The 13,408-nt window shown below is 49.2% G+C and overlaps 1 protein-coding gene across 1 annotated transcript; it reads right to left on the bottom strand.

Moving 5' to 3' along the window:
• Positions 1-1,015: 1,015 nt before the first annotated feature.
• Positions 1,016-11,987, bottom strand: LOC116989942 (POU domain, class 5, transcription factor 3-like). The gene is made up of 5 exons (XM_033047496.1): positions 11,406-11,987; positions 7,262-7,373; positions 5,248-5,378; positions 3,597-3,761; positions 1,016-1,270 (listed from the first exon to the last, which is right to left on the bottom strand). The coding sequence occupies exons 1-5, from the start codon at positions 11,985-11,987 to the stop codon at positions 1,016-1,018; spliced, it is 1,245 nt and encodes a 414-aa protein (XP_032903387.1).
• Between the last annotated feature and the right edge of the window lie 1,421 nt (positions 11,988-13,408).

Raw genomic sequence — 13,408 nt, 5'->3', positions numbered from 1 at the left:
AATTCTCAAAGTAGAAACAAGGAACTGCAGATGATGGTTTACAAAAAAAAAGACAAAATGCTGGAGTAACTCAGCAGGTCAGGCAGCATCCCTGGAGAACACAGATTGGGGACAAAAGGTCTGAATAAGGGTCCCGACCCAAAAGGTCATCTATCTCTGACCTCCAGAGATGCTGCCTGCCCTGCTGAGTTACTCCAGCACTATGCTTGCTAAATAACGATGCACTCCTTTGTGTCTCTTAAGTGACTGTTAGTAAATGAGGGTAGACAAAAATGCTGGAGAAACTCAGCGGGTGAGGCAGCATCTATGGAGCGAAGGAAATGGGTGACATTTCGGGTCGAGACCTTTCTTCCGACTGAAAGTACAGCCCCTCCACTCACTCTGCAACAACCCAGACTGGGTGATCAAAGCTGCCGACAAGGGAGGTGCCGTGGTAGTCTGGCACGCTGATCCCGACAAGTCTGAGGCCATGCACCAACTCTCAGACACCATATTTCCTTCCCTCCATATATGCTGCCTCACCTGCTCCAGTTTCTCCAGCATTTTTGTCTACCTTCGATTTTCCATCATCTGCAGTTCCTTCTTAAACATAACGTTATCAAATGAGGAAGTAGTCTAGGAAAACAAGTAGATAGAAATTCTGAGTTAGTCCGTGGGGTGAAGGCAACCAGAGAATACGTGGAGTCGACTTCTGGAAAAGGATCTTCAAACCAGGCATTAAATTCATTCCTCATTCCATCGATGCTGCCTCTTGCCTCTGCCGTCTCTCCTGGATTTTCTGCCATAAAATATTCTGTATTGTGCACATTTCTGATGATTGTCCATTTAATCAGAACCTCCCCTTGGTTAAAAGGATTAAAAAGTACTGGTCAATACCAAGTTCGATTTGCAGCCAGTCCACAAACACACTTCAAATAGGTTCTCCTGACACTATGTAAAAGGTTGTCAATTGCGGTGTTATGCTGGGCGCCGGTGTCCAGTGCTGCCCGCCAGGGGTGCTGGGCTTCACGGGTGCCTAACTCGAGTGCATTGTTCTGGCCACTGGGGCAACCTGCGCGGCCTCACTGCAGTGGTACGAGTCCGCTTGGGGAACGTAGAGGGCGGCGGCGGAGATGGCAGCCGCGTTGTAGCCCTGCGCCCCGAACCCGCCCGGCAGCGGGGGCTGGAGAGGGGGCATTCCGTAACCGGCGAGCTCCACAAACTCGTCCCCGTACTGGAACGCCGCCCGCTTCCCCTTCTGCCGTCGATTACAGAACCAGACTCTGACCACCTGGCGAAGAGAGACGCACACACAGGGTTAATACACGCGCACACACAGGGTTAATGAAGAGAGACACAAAAAGCTGGAGTGACTCAGCGGGATAGGGAGCATCTCCGGAGAGAAGGATTGGGCGACATTTAGGGTCGAGACCCTCCTTCAGACTTCCCAACTACACCCCTTTCCGCAGAGACCGTTCCCTCCGCAACTCCCTGGTTAACTCATTCCTTCCCACCCAAACCACCCCCCTCCCCGGGTACCTTCCCCTGCAACCGCAGAAGATGCAACACCTGTCCCTATACCTCCTCCCTCGACTCTGTCCACGGACCCAGACAGTCCTTCCAGGTGAGGTGGAGGTCCACTTGCACCTCCTCCAACCTCATCTACTGTATCTGTTGTTCAAGATGTGGACTCTTGTACATCGATGAGACCAAACGCAGACTGCGCGATCGTTCTGCGCAACACCTTCGCTCAGCCCACCTGAACCTACCTGATCTCCCGGTTGCTGCACACTTCAATTCTCCTTCCCATTCCCACACAGACCTTTCTGTCCTCGGTCTCCTCCATTGTCAGAGTGAGGCTAAACGCAAATTGAAGGAGCAGAGTCTCATATTTCGCTTGGGCAGCTGGTATGAATATCGATTTCTCTCACTTCAGGTAGCCCCGGCATTCCCCCTCTCTCTCTCTATCCCTCCCACACTAACGTCTCATTTTCACCCTACAAACAGCTTACAATGGCCTGTTTCCTGTATCATACTTTCTTTTTTGCATATCTTTCATTCAGTGTGAGGTGTTACATTTTGGGAAATCGAACAAGGACAGGACCTACACAGTGAATGCTCGGCCTCTGGGTAGTGTTGTAGAGCAGAGGGATCTAGGAGTACAGGTGCATGGTTCCATGAAGGTCGAGTCGCAGGTAGATAAGGTGGTCAAAAAGGCTTTTGGCACTTTGGCCTTCATCAGTCAGAGTATTGAGTATAGAAGTTGAGAGGTCCCATTGCAGTTGTATAAGACGTTGGTGGGACCCCATTTAGAATATTGTGTTCAGTTATGGGCACCATGTTATAGGAAAGATATCGTCAAGCTTGAAAGGGTTCAGAATAGATTTACGAGGATGTTGCCAGGACTAGAGGGTGTGAGCTATAGGGAGAGGTTGAGTAGGCTGGGTCTCTATTCCATGGAGCGCAGGAGGATGAGGGGAGATCTTATAGAGGTGTACAAAATCATGAGAGGAATAGATCGGGTAGATGCACAGAGTCTTTGACTTAGAGTAGGGGAATCGAGGACCAGAGGACATTGGTTCAAGGTGGAGGAAAGATTTAATAGGAATCCGAGGGGTAACTTTTTCACACAGAGGGTGGTGGGTGTATGGAACAAGCTGCCAGAGGAGGTAGTTGAGGCTGGGACTATCCCAGCGTTTAAGAAACAGTTAGACAAGGACATGGATAGGACAGGTTTGGAGGGATATGGACCAAGCACAGGCAAGTGGGACTAGTGTAGCTGGGACATTGTTGGGCGAGTTGGGCTGAAGGGCCTGTTTCCACGCTGCATATCTAAACTTAATAAACTACACTGAAGTGAACTGACGTCAGATTATTAAGGGTTTGGACACGCTAGAGGCAGGAAACATGTTCCCGATGTTGGGGGAGTCCAGAACCAGGGGCCACTGTTTGAGAATAAGGGGTAAGCCATTTAGAACAGAGACGAGGAAACACTTTTTCTCACAGAGAGTTGTTAGTCTGTGGAATTCTCTGCCTCAGAGGGCGGTGGAGGCCGGTTCTCTGGATACTTTCAAGAGAGAGCTAGATCTCTCTTGCTCCCGATGTTGGGGAAGTCCAGGACAAGGGGTCACAGCTTAAGGATAAGGGGGAAATCCTTTAAAACCGAGATGAGAAGAACTTTTTTCACACAGAGAGTGGTGAATCTCTGGAACTCTCTGCCAGAGGGTAGTCGAGGCCAGTTCATTGGCTATATTTAAGAGGGAGTTAGATGTGGCCCTTGTGGCTAAGGGGATCAGAGGGTATGGAGAGAAGGCAGGTACGGGATACTGAGTTGGATGATCAGCCATGATCATATTGAATGGCGGTGCAGGCTCGAAGGGCCGAATGGCCTTCTCCTGCACCTAATTTCTATGTTTCTATAGGGCTCTTAAAAGATAGCGGAGTCAGGGGATATGGGGAGAAGGCAGGAACAGGGTACCGATTGTGGATGATCAGCTATGATCACATTGAATGGCGGTGCTGGCTCGAAAGGCCGAATGGCCTACTACTGCACCTATTGTCTATTGTCTATTCCTACTAGACTGGTCCGCATCCAATTCCTACTCCGTGCTACTCACATCCTTTTCCAGGTTCAGGTCATCCGCGATCTTGGTGATCTCCTGGGTGGATGGCTTTGGGCAGACGGTGAAGAAATTCTCCAGTGCCTCCTTCACATTATTATCAATGCTGGTCCGTCGCTTTCTCTTGCGGGATGAAGCCAGCGTCTGTTCTATGCTGCATAGCTGTTAAATATTCACCGAATAGTGACGGAGGTTAACGTACATCATCCCCACCCACCAACACTAAAAAATAAAGGGCCTGTCACACTTGGCCATCATTTTGGCCTCATTTACGTGTCATATGTTAAATAGGTCAACGCGTCGTTTTTCACACAGAGGGTGGTGGGCGTATGGAACAAGTTGCCAGACGAGGTAGTTGAGGCTGGGACTATCCCAACGTTTAAGAAACAATTGGACAGGTACATGGATAGGACAGGTTTGGAGGGATATGGACCAAGCACAGGCAAGTGGGACTAATGTAGCTGGGACATGTTGGCCGGTGTGGGCGAGTTGGGCCTGTTTCCGCACTGTATTACGCCTTGTTTCATGTACTTTGTGGGGGTTTTTTTTATGACTGTTGGCAAATTAATTTCCCTCCCGGGATAAATAAAGTTAATCGTATCATTTCCTCCAATTCGACGACCTTGAAAAGATCATCCACGCATTCATCTCCTCCCGCCTTGATTACTCCCTATCCACTGGCATCAGCCAATCAACCCTGTCCCACCTGCAATTGGTCAAAAAACGCCGCAGCGAGACTTCTGATGGGTGCCCGTAAAAGGGACCACATCACCCCGATCCTGGCCTCTCTCCACTGGTTCCCAGTACGGTACAGAATCAACTTCAAGCTCCTCTTATATGTATACAAAGCCCTTTGTATACTTGCCCCCACCTGTACCAAAAATCTTCTTACCCACCATTCCACCTCCAGGTCCCAAAAGGTCGGCCGACTTGGGGCTATTGACTATCCCGCGGTCTAGGTTTAAGCTCAGGGGCGACCGCACTTTTGCGGTTGCAGCTCCTAGACTGTGGAACAGCATCCCTCTTCCCGTCAGAACTGCCCCCTTCCATCACCTCCTTTAAGTCTAGACTCAAAACCTATTTCAACTCACAAGCCTTTCTTGAGGTCCTCTGAGGGAGCACTGTATGTGTGTATTTATGTATGCATGTATGTATTGGGACGACAGATGGCACAATGGGCTAAGTGTTCGGCTGGCGACCGGAAGGTGGCCGGTTCGAATCCCGCTTGGAGTGCATACTGTCGTTGTGTCCTTGGGCAAGACACTTCACCCACCTTTGCCTGTGTGTGAATGTGTGTGAGTGATTGGTGGTGGTCGGAGGGGCCGTAGGCGCAGAATGGCAGCCACGCTTCCGTCAGTCTGCCCCAGGGCAGCTGTGGCTACAGAAGTAGCTTACCACCACCGAGTGTGACTGAGGAGTGAATGAATAATGCGATGTAAAGCGCCTTGAGTATTAGAAAGGCGCTATATAAATCCCATCCATTATTATTATTATTATGTATTGTTAGATCTATGTACCACTGTATGTAGCATGTTAGTACCTGCACTGATGTAAAGCACTTTGGTCAACGAGAGTTGATTTTAAATGTGCTATAGAAATAAAATTGATTTGACTTGACTTCGTACCAATTAATTCCCTTCGCACTCACCTCTTGAAAGTTGTCACTGTCCTTGGCCTCCTCCAGCCACCGCTGCAGCAGCGGCTTCAGCTTACACATGTTCTTGTAACTCAACTGCAGGGCCTCAAATCGACAGATGGTTGTCTGGCTGAACATCTTTCCTGGAATGAAATTAGAGCTTCAAAACCCCAAACTTCCCCCAAACCCGAGCTGAAGGGGCATGATTGAGGCAGTGCAGCGTAGGTTCACGAGATCGATCCCTGAGATGGCGGGACTGTCATACGAGGCAAGATTGAAAAGACTAGGCTTGTATTCACTGGAGTTTAGAAGGATGAGGGGGAATCTTATAGAAACATATAAAATTATAAAAGGACTGGACAAGCTAGATGCAGGAAAAATGTTCCCAATGTTGGGCGAGTCCAGAACCAGGGGCCACAGTCTTAGAATAAAGGGGAGGTCATTTAAGACTGAGGTGAGGAAAAAAACGTTTTCACCCAGAGAGTTGTGAATTTGTGGAATTCCCTGCCACAGAGGGCAGTGGAGGCCAAGTCACTGGATGGATTTAAGAGAAAGATAGATAGAGCTCTAGGGGCAAGTGGAATCAAGGGATATGGGAAGAAGGCAGGCACAGTTTATTGATTTTGGACAATCAGCCATGATCACAATAAATGGCTGATCATAAATGGCTGACTCGAAGGGCCGAATGGTCTCCTCCTGCACCTATTTTCTAAGTTTCAATATTTCTATGATTGAGTGAGGCCCAGCGCAAATTGGAGGAGCAGCACTTCATATTTCGCTTGGGCAGTTTACACCCCAGTGGTGTGAACATTGACTTCTCCAATTTCAGGTAGTCCTTGCTTTCTCCCTCTTTCCCCTTCCCAGCTCTCCCACAGCCCACTGTCTCCGCATCTTCCTTTCTTCTTCCTGCCCCACCCCCACATCAGACTGAAGAAGGGTCTCGACCCGAAACGTCGCCCATTCCTTCTCTCCCTAGATGCTGCCTCACCCGCTGAGTTACTCAAACTTTTTTGTGTCTACCTGCAGTTTAGTGATACAGAGTTTAGAGGACCTTCGGCCCACTACGCCGATCAGTGATCACCCGGAATACTAGCACTTGGAACAATTTACAATCTTTACCGAAGCCAATTCACCTACAAACCTGCATGTCTTTGGACTGTGGGAGGGAACCGGGGCACCTGGAGAAAACCCATGGGGAGAACCTACCAACTCCATCCACAGACAGGATCGAACCTGGTTCTCCGGCGCCGCAAGGCAGCATCTCCACCACTGAGTTGAGGATAGGAGCAAAGAGGTCCTTCTGCAGTTGTACAGGGCCCCGGTGAGACCACACCTGGAGTATTGTGTGCAATTTTGGTCCCCCAATTTGAGGAAGGACATTCTTGCTATTGAGGGAGTGCAGCGTAGGTTCACCAGGTTAATTCCCGGGATGGCAAGACTATCATATGCCGAGAGAATGGAGCAGCTGGGCTTGTATACTCTGGAGTTTAGAAGGATGAGAGGATATCTTATTGAAACATGTAAGATTATTAAGGGTTTGGACATGCTAGAGGCAGGAAACATGTTCCCGATGTTGGGGGAGTCCAGAACCAGGGGCCACAGTTTAAGAATAAGGGGTAAGCCATTTATTACAGAGATAAGGAAACACTTTTTCTCAGAGTTGTGAGTCTGTGGAATTCTCTGCCGCAGAGGCCGGTTCTCTGGATACTTTCAAGAGAGAGCTAGATAGGGCTCTTAAAGATAGCAGAGTCAGGGGATATGAGGAGAAGGCAGGAACGGGGTACTGATTGGGGATGATCAGCCACGATCACATTGAACGACGGTGCTGGCTCGAAGGGGCGAATGGCCTCCTCCTGCACCTATTGTCTATTGAGCCACCGTGCAGGCCCAAAAGAGAACAATCTCTTCCATGAAGCCACAGGTGGAACGGACAATGCTTCAGTCACAGTTTTTAAAATCATAGGGGATTATTTTAAACACTGAGGTTAAAACCATAGCTGTCTCTGGACCAACAGTTGATACTCACCATACAAAGCCCCAAGCGCCAGGCCCACCTCGGCCTGTGTGAAGCCCATTGTGATACGCTTCATCTTCAGCTCCTTTGCAAACTGCTCCAAGTCCTCTGAAGTGGGAGAATCCTGCATTGGTAACATAAATACATAGACAATAGGTGTAGGAGTAGGCCATTCGCCCCTTCGAGCCAGCACCGCCATTCAATGTGATCATGGCTGATAATCCCCAATCAGTACCCCGTTCCTGCCTTCTCCCCATATCCCCTGACTCCGCTATTTTTAAGAGCCCTATCTAGCTCTCTCTTGAAAGTATCCAGAGAACCAGCCTCCACAACCCTCTGAGGCAAAGAATTCTACAGACTCGCAACTCTGTGTGAAAATGTGTTTCCTCATCTCTGTTCTAAATGGCTTACCCCCATTCACTGTGATCATGGCTGATCATCCACAATCAGTACCCCATTCCTGCCTTCCCCCCATATCCCTTGATTCCACTAGCCCTGAGAGCTCTATCTAACTCTTTGGAAAACATCCAGTGAACTGGCCTCCACTGCCTTCTGAGGCAGAGAATTCCACAGATTCACAACTCTCTAGAACAAGTTGTCCTGCAACTTTAGGCTGCACGCCATACGCAAGAAGAACAGTATATGGACACACTGATCTGTTCTGCGTTTATTTATGCCTACTATATTCTGTTGTGCTGAAGCAAAGCAAGAATTTCATTGTCCTATCTGGGACACATGACAATAAACTCTCTTGAATCTTGAATCTCGTTCAGAACTAAACTGATCCAGCCCTGCAAGTCAATTTTATCAGTGTTTTTTGGAGGGGCTCGCATTCCTAACTCTGCTTATATGTAAATAAAAGCATCTTGCACAATCAGAATGACCTGTTCCCTTCCCTTCCCCCTCAGGAGAGTCACATAATCAGGCCCGTCAGCTCAACTTGCCCATGCCAACCAAGATGCTGCATTTACACTAGTCCCACCTGCCTGCGTTTTGATACTAGTAATAATGTCCCAAATCTGAGGAAGGACATTATTGCCATAGAGGGAGTGCAGAGAAGGTTCACCAGACTGATTCCTGGGATGTCAGGACTGTCTTATGAAGAAAGACTGGATAGACTTGGTTTATACTCTCTAGAATTTAGGAGATTGAGAGGGGATCTTATAGAAACTTACAAAATTCTTAAGGGGTTGGACAGGCTAGATGCAGGAAGATTGCTCCCGATGTTGGGGAAGTCCAGGACAAGGGGTCACAGCTTAAGGATAAGGGGAAAATCCTTTAAAACCGAGATGAGAAGAACTTTTTTCACACAGAGAGTGGTGAATCTCTGGAACTCCCTGCCACAGAGGGTAGTCGAGGCCAGTTCATTGGCTATATTTAAGAGGGAGTTAGATGTGGCCCTTGTGGCTAAGGGGATCAGAGGGTATGGAGAGAAGGCAGGTACGGGATACTGAGTTGGATGATCAGCCATGATCATATTGAATGGCGGTGCAGGCTCGAAGGGCCGAATGGCCTACTCCTGCACCTAATTTCTATGTTTCTATGTTTAGTGTAGAGATATAGCAAGGGAAACAAGCCCTTTGGCCCACCAGGTCCAAATCACCCGTTCCCACAAGTTCCACGTTACCCCACTCCCTGCACTCTGGACAGAGCAGCGTTTCTCAACCGGGGTTCCCCGGAACACGGGGGTTCCGCGAGAGGTCGCTAGGGGTTCCGAGAGAAATAGTGATACATAGGCTAATCACATGTAAATGCATTGGAGTCATTTGTGCTTAATATCATATTCGTAATTTTATTATACATGTGCGGCATATTTAGCGACGAGTGCTTCCTGGCGTGCAGGTACAGTCCCGCATGCACCCACGTTATTTAGCAAGTTTCACCCATCGTTAAGGGAATTTTATATGAATTTTAACTGTATTTACCAGAGTTACCTGTCTACCCACCTTCCCTCGTCACTAGCGGTGTAGTGGGCTATAGGCGAAGCGGGCGTATACAATCTCAAAGGCTTCATGTTTAAGAAGGAACTGCAGATGCTGGAAAAATCGAAGGTGGATAAAAAATGCTGGAGCGAAGGAAATCTATGGAGTGAAGGAAACATACAACGTTTCGGGCCGAAACCCTTCTTCAGACCGAAACGTTGCCTATTTCCTTCGCTCCATAGATGCTGCCTCACCCGCTGAGTTTCTCCAACATTTTGTTTTAAATCTACCTTCGATTAAAAACTAAACCCTTTGTGGTATAGTTTCGGCCTCCGGTTTATCATTGTCATACGTGCCGAGGTACAGTGGAAAACCTTTGTTTTGCAGACCGACAGATTAAAAAGCGAGGGGCGAGAAAGCCGCAAGACTGGAACTCGACACAAGGTACAGGAGTAACATCGAAGATATTAAACACAAAATGCTGGAGTAACTCAGCGGGACAGGCAGCATCTCTGGGGAACGTGGACGGGTCGGGACCATTCTACTGACGGGACTCAATCCACGAGTAGAGGTCGAGTCAATCTAGGTCCTTGGTGTGGAATTATTTATAGGGATATGGGGCGATTTTACCAATAGAACAGCAACAGCTGCCGCCTCAGCGCTAGAGACTCGGGTTCGATTCTGACCTCGGGTGATATTTGTGTGTGGTGTTTGCACGTCTCCATTTGACATAGAAACATAGACAATAGGTGCAGGAGTAGGCCATTCGGCCCTTCGAACCTGCACCGCCATTCAATATGATCATGGCTGATCATCCAACTCAGTATCCTGTACCAGCCTTCTCTCCCTGCGCCCTGATCCCTTTAGCCACAAGGGCCACATCTAACTCCCTCTTAAATATAGCCAATGAACTGTGGCCTCAACTACCCTCTGTGGCAGAGAGTTCCAGAGATTCACCACTCTCTGTGTGAATTTTTTTTTTCTCATCTCGGTCCCAAAAGATTTCCCCTTTATCCTTAAACTGTGACCCCTTGTTCTGAAGCGTGGATTTCCTCCCACCGCGTCTCACGTAGATGAATTGGCCTCTAAATTGCGTGGAAAGATATAGCGTGGAAACAGGCCCACCGAGACAATAAGCCATTCGAGCCAGCACCGCAATTCAATGTGATCATGGCTGATCGACCCAAATCACTACCCCGTTCCTGCCTTCTCCCCATATCCCCTGACTCCGCTATCTTTAAGAGCCCTATCTAGCTCTCTCTTGAAAGTATCCAGAGAACCGGCCTCCACCGCCCTCTGAGGCAGAGAATTCCACACACTCACAACTCTGTGTGTGAAAATGTTTCCTCATCTCCGTTCTAAATGGCTTACCCCTTATTCTTAAACTGTGTGGCCCCTGGTTCTGGACTCCCCCAAAATCGAGAACATGTTTCCTGCGTGTCCAAACCCTTAATAATCTTATGTTTCAATAAGATCCCCTTAATAAGAGACCTATTAAGAACCTTTACAGAGAAAGGTTGAACAAGTTACTTACAGAGAAAGGTTGAACAAGTTAGGGCTTTATTCTTTGGAGCGCAGAAGGTTAAGGGGGGACTTGATAGAGGTCTTTAAAATGATGAGAGGGATAGACAGAGTTGACGTGGATAAGCTTTTCCCACTGAGAGTAGGGAAGATTCAAACAAGGGGACATGACTTGAGAATTAAGGGACAGAAGTTTAGGGGTAACATGAGGGGGAACTTCTTTACTCAGAGAGTGGTGGCTGTGTGGAATGAGCTTCCAGAGAAGGTGGTGGAGGCAGGTTCGTTTTTATCATTTAAAAATAAATTGGATAGTTATATGGACGGGAAAGGAATGGAGGGTTATGGTCTGGGCGCAGGTATATGGGACTAGGGGAGAATACGTGTTCGGCACGGACTAGAAGGGTCGAGATGGCCTGTTTCCGTGCTGTAATTGTTATATGGTTATATGTTATATAAGATTCAATAAGATGTCGCGCCATCATCCAACAATCACTGGTTCACACCCGTTCTGTGTAATTAACTTACAGCCCCGCTCGAATTTGGGAGTTTCGAGTTGGGTTTCGGTTGCAGGAACAACGTGCAAACTCCACGCAGACAGCAGCCGAAAGCGGGATCGAACCCGGATCTCTGGAGCTGTGAGGCGGCGGGCGGCTCTGCTAGATGCGCCGCTGTGGCCGCCCCCACCGCCCAAACAGATCTGGCGAGTTACTCACCTCATTGCCACCGTCCGGAGCGACCCACTTGGTGCCGTGGTCTGCGCTGGGGCTGGGAGACGGGTTGTCGGCTCGCATTTGCGGGCTGGCCGGCTGGCTCCGGTGCTCCGAGGACGGGGAGTGACCCTGGTTCTGCAGCCCGGCCGCGGTGCGAGGGGTGGGCGGGCTGGGAGCCGCCGGCAGCTGCGGCAGGTAACAGGAGCTCCAGGGCGAATTGTACAACGACGGCAAAAACTTGGCCTCAGTTCCCTTCTCGTCCTCCTCTCGGCCCGGGGCCGGCGGGGCGTGGGGGTAGCGAGCCACCACCGAGCCGTGGGGCCAGTGGTCGGGGGCGGGGAAGGGGTACCAGGGTCTCGGGAGGTGAGGCGAGACCCCCGCCGTGCCCGGCTCGCCCAGCCGATACTCGGGGGCCATGTGGCCCTGGCAGTCCCCCCTGAAAGCGGGGCCACAGTGGAGCCCTTGAACGATGCTGGGCCGCTCCGGCGCCAACTGAGAACTCATCTCCTGACTCTGTAGTTGGCGAGGCTCATGGAAGAGCGGTGGAAAGGACCTGTGGATCTCATGTTGGATGCGACTGGTCATAACTGCTGGTGGGAGGGGGTGAAATTAAAAACAACACGGGGGGGTTGTAGAGGTGGGAGAGGTGTCTCGACTCGATCCACAACGAGCAGGGCAAACACTTCAACCTCCAGGTTAGGTCAGTCCCAATCGATGAACTTGGACGATTCACACCGCCCTTGATTGAACATGCAGGTCAAGTGATCCCGATTTGCAAATTAATCTCCTCTCCGTCCCTCCCCCGGGCTTGCTTGCAAGCTGAGCCACTTTCTACCCCTCCCTCTTTTACATCAGAGATGCAGACGTGCCGACAGGCCATTCGGCCCACCGAGTCCACGCCAGCCCTCGGTCAAGAGTGCTTTATTGTCATATGTCTCTGAACAATAGCAGTCTATTGCACTATCTGCTTATTTATTGGTCTATGGGATATCCCCGCTCCCCTCTCCTCTCTCCCCCTCTCCCACTCCCCCTCCCCTCTCCCCCCTCTCCTTTCCTCTCCACCCTCTCCTCACCCTGTCAGCATCCATAAAGACTCCTCACACCCTTGTAATGGACTGTTCGAACTACTTCCCTCCGGCAGACGTTATAAGGCCTTCTACTCCCGAACCTCCAGACTCAGAAACAGCTTTATTCCCAGAGCTATAGCGGCTCTGAACCGGCCCTGCTGAGTGCCCCCCCCCCCCCCCCCCCCCCCCGGACAGTCTCCCTCGGATGGTCACATCACACAGACACATCTGCACTTTAGTCTGTTTGAACTGTTTTGACTATGTTACTGTTCCTTTTACAATCCATGTTCTCGGGATATCTAAATCTAAATTGTATTAGTTATTTATGTTATGACATCGGTTGGAAGCTGCATACCAAATCTCGTTGCACTTATGTGCAATGACAATAAAATATATTATTATTATTATTATTAAAAAGGCTGCCAACATCATCAACGACCCACACCATCCTGGCCACACACTCACCTCTCAGTTGCCATCGGGTAGAAGGTACAGGAGCCTGATATCTGCAACATCCAGGTTCAGGAATAGCTACATCCCCACAGCCATCAGACTATTAAACTCACCATCAAACAAGCTCTGAACAATAACAGCCTATTGCACTTTATCTGTTTATTGATGTATATATATATGGTCTATGCTATATAGACACACTGATCTGTTCTGTATTTATGCTTACAATATTCTGTTGTGCTGCAGCAAGCAAGAATGTCATTGTCCTATCTGGGACACATGACGATAAAACTCTCTTGACTCTTAGAACAGTGACACTTTTACTTGCAACAGCACAACAGAATATGTAAACATAGTGCTCTTCAAACAATATCATAAACGTGAAAAAAAAGTTCAAAAGAGAAGGGAGTCGTCCCGAAACGTCACATATTCCTTCTCTCCGGAAATGCTGCCTGACCCACTGAGTTACTCCAGCATTTGTGTCTA

Source organism: Amblyraja radiata, chromosome 30, assembly GCF_010909765.2.
Source record: "Amblyraja radiata isolate CabotCenter1 chromosome 30, sAmbRad1.1.pri, whole genome shotgun sequence".
In the NCBI taxonomy this organism is placed as follows: Eukaryota; Metazoa; Chordata; class Chondrichthyes; order Rajiformes; family Rajidae; genus Amblyraja; species Amblyraja radiata.
The sequence above is the reverse complement of the archived record's forward strand: the minus strand, read 5'-3'. Positions and strand labels throughout refer to the sequence as shown.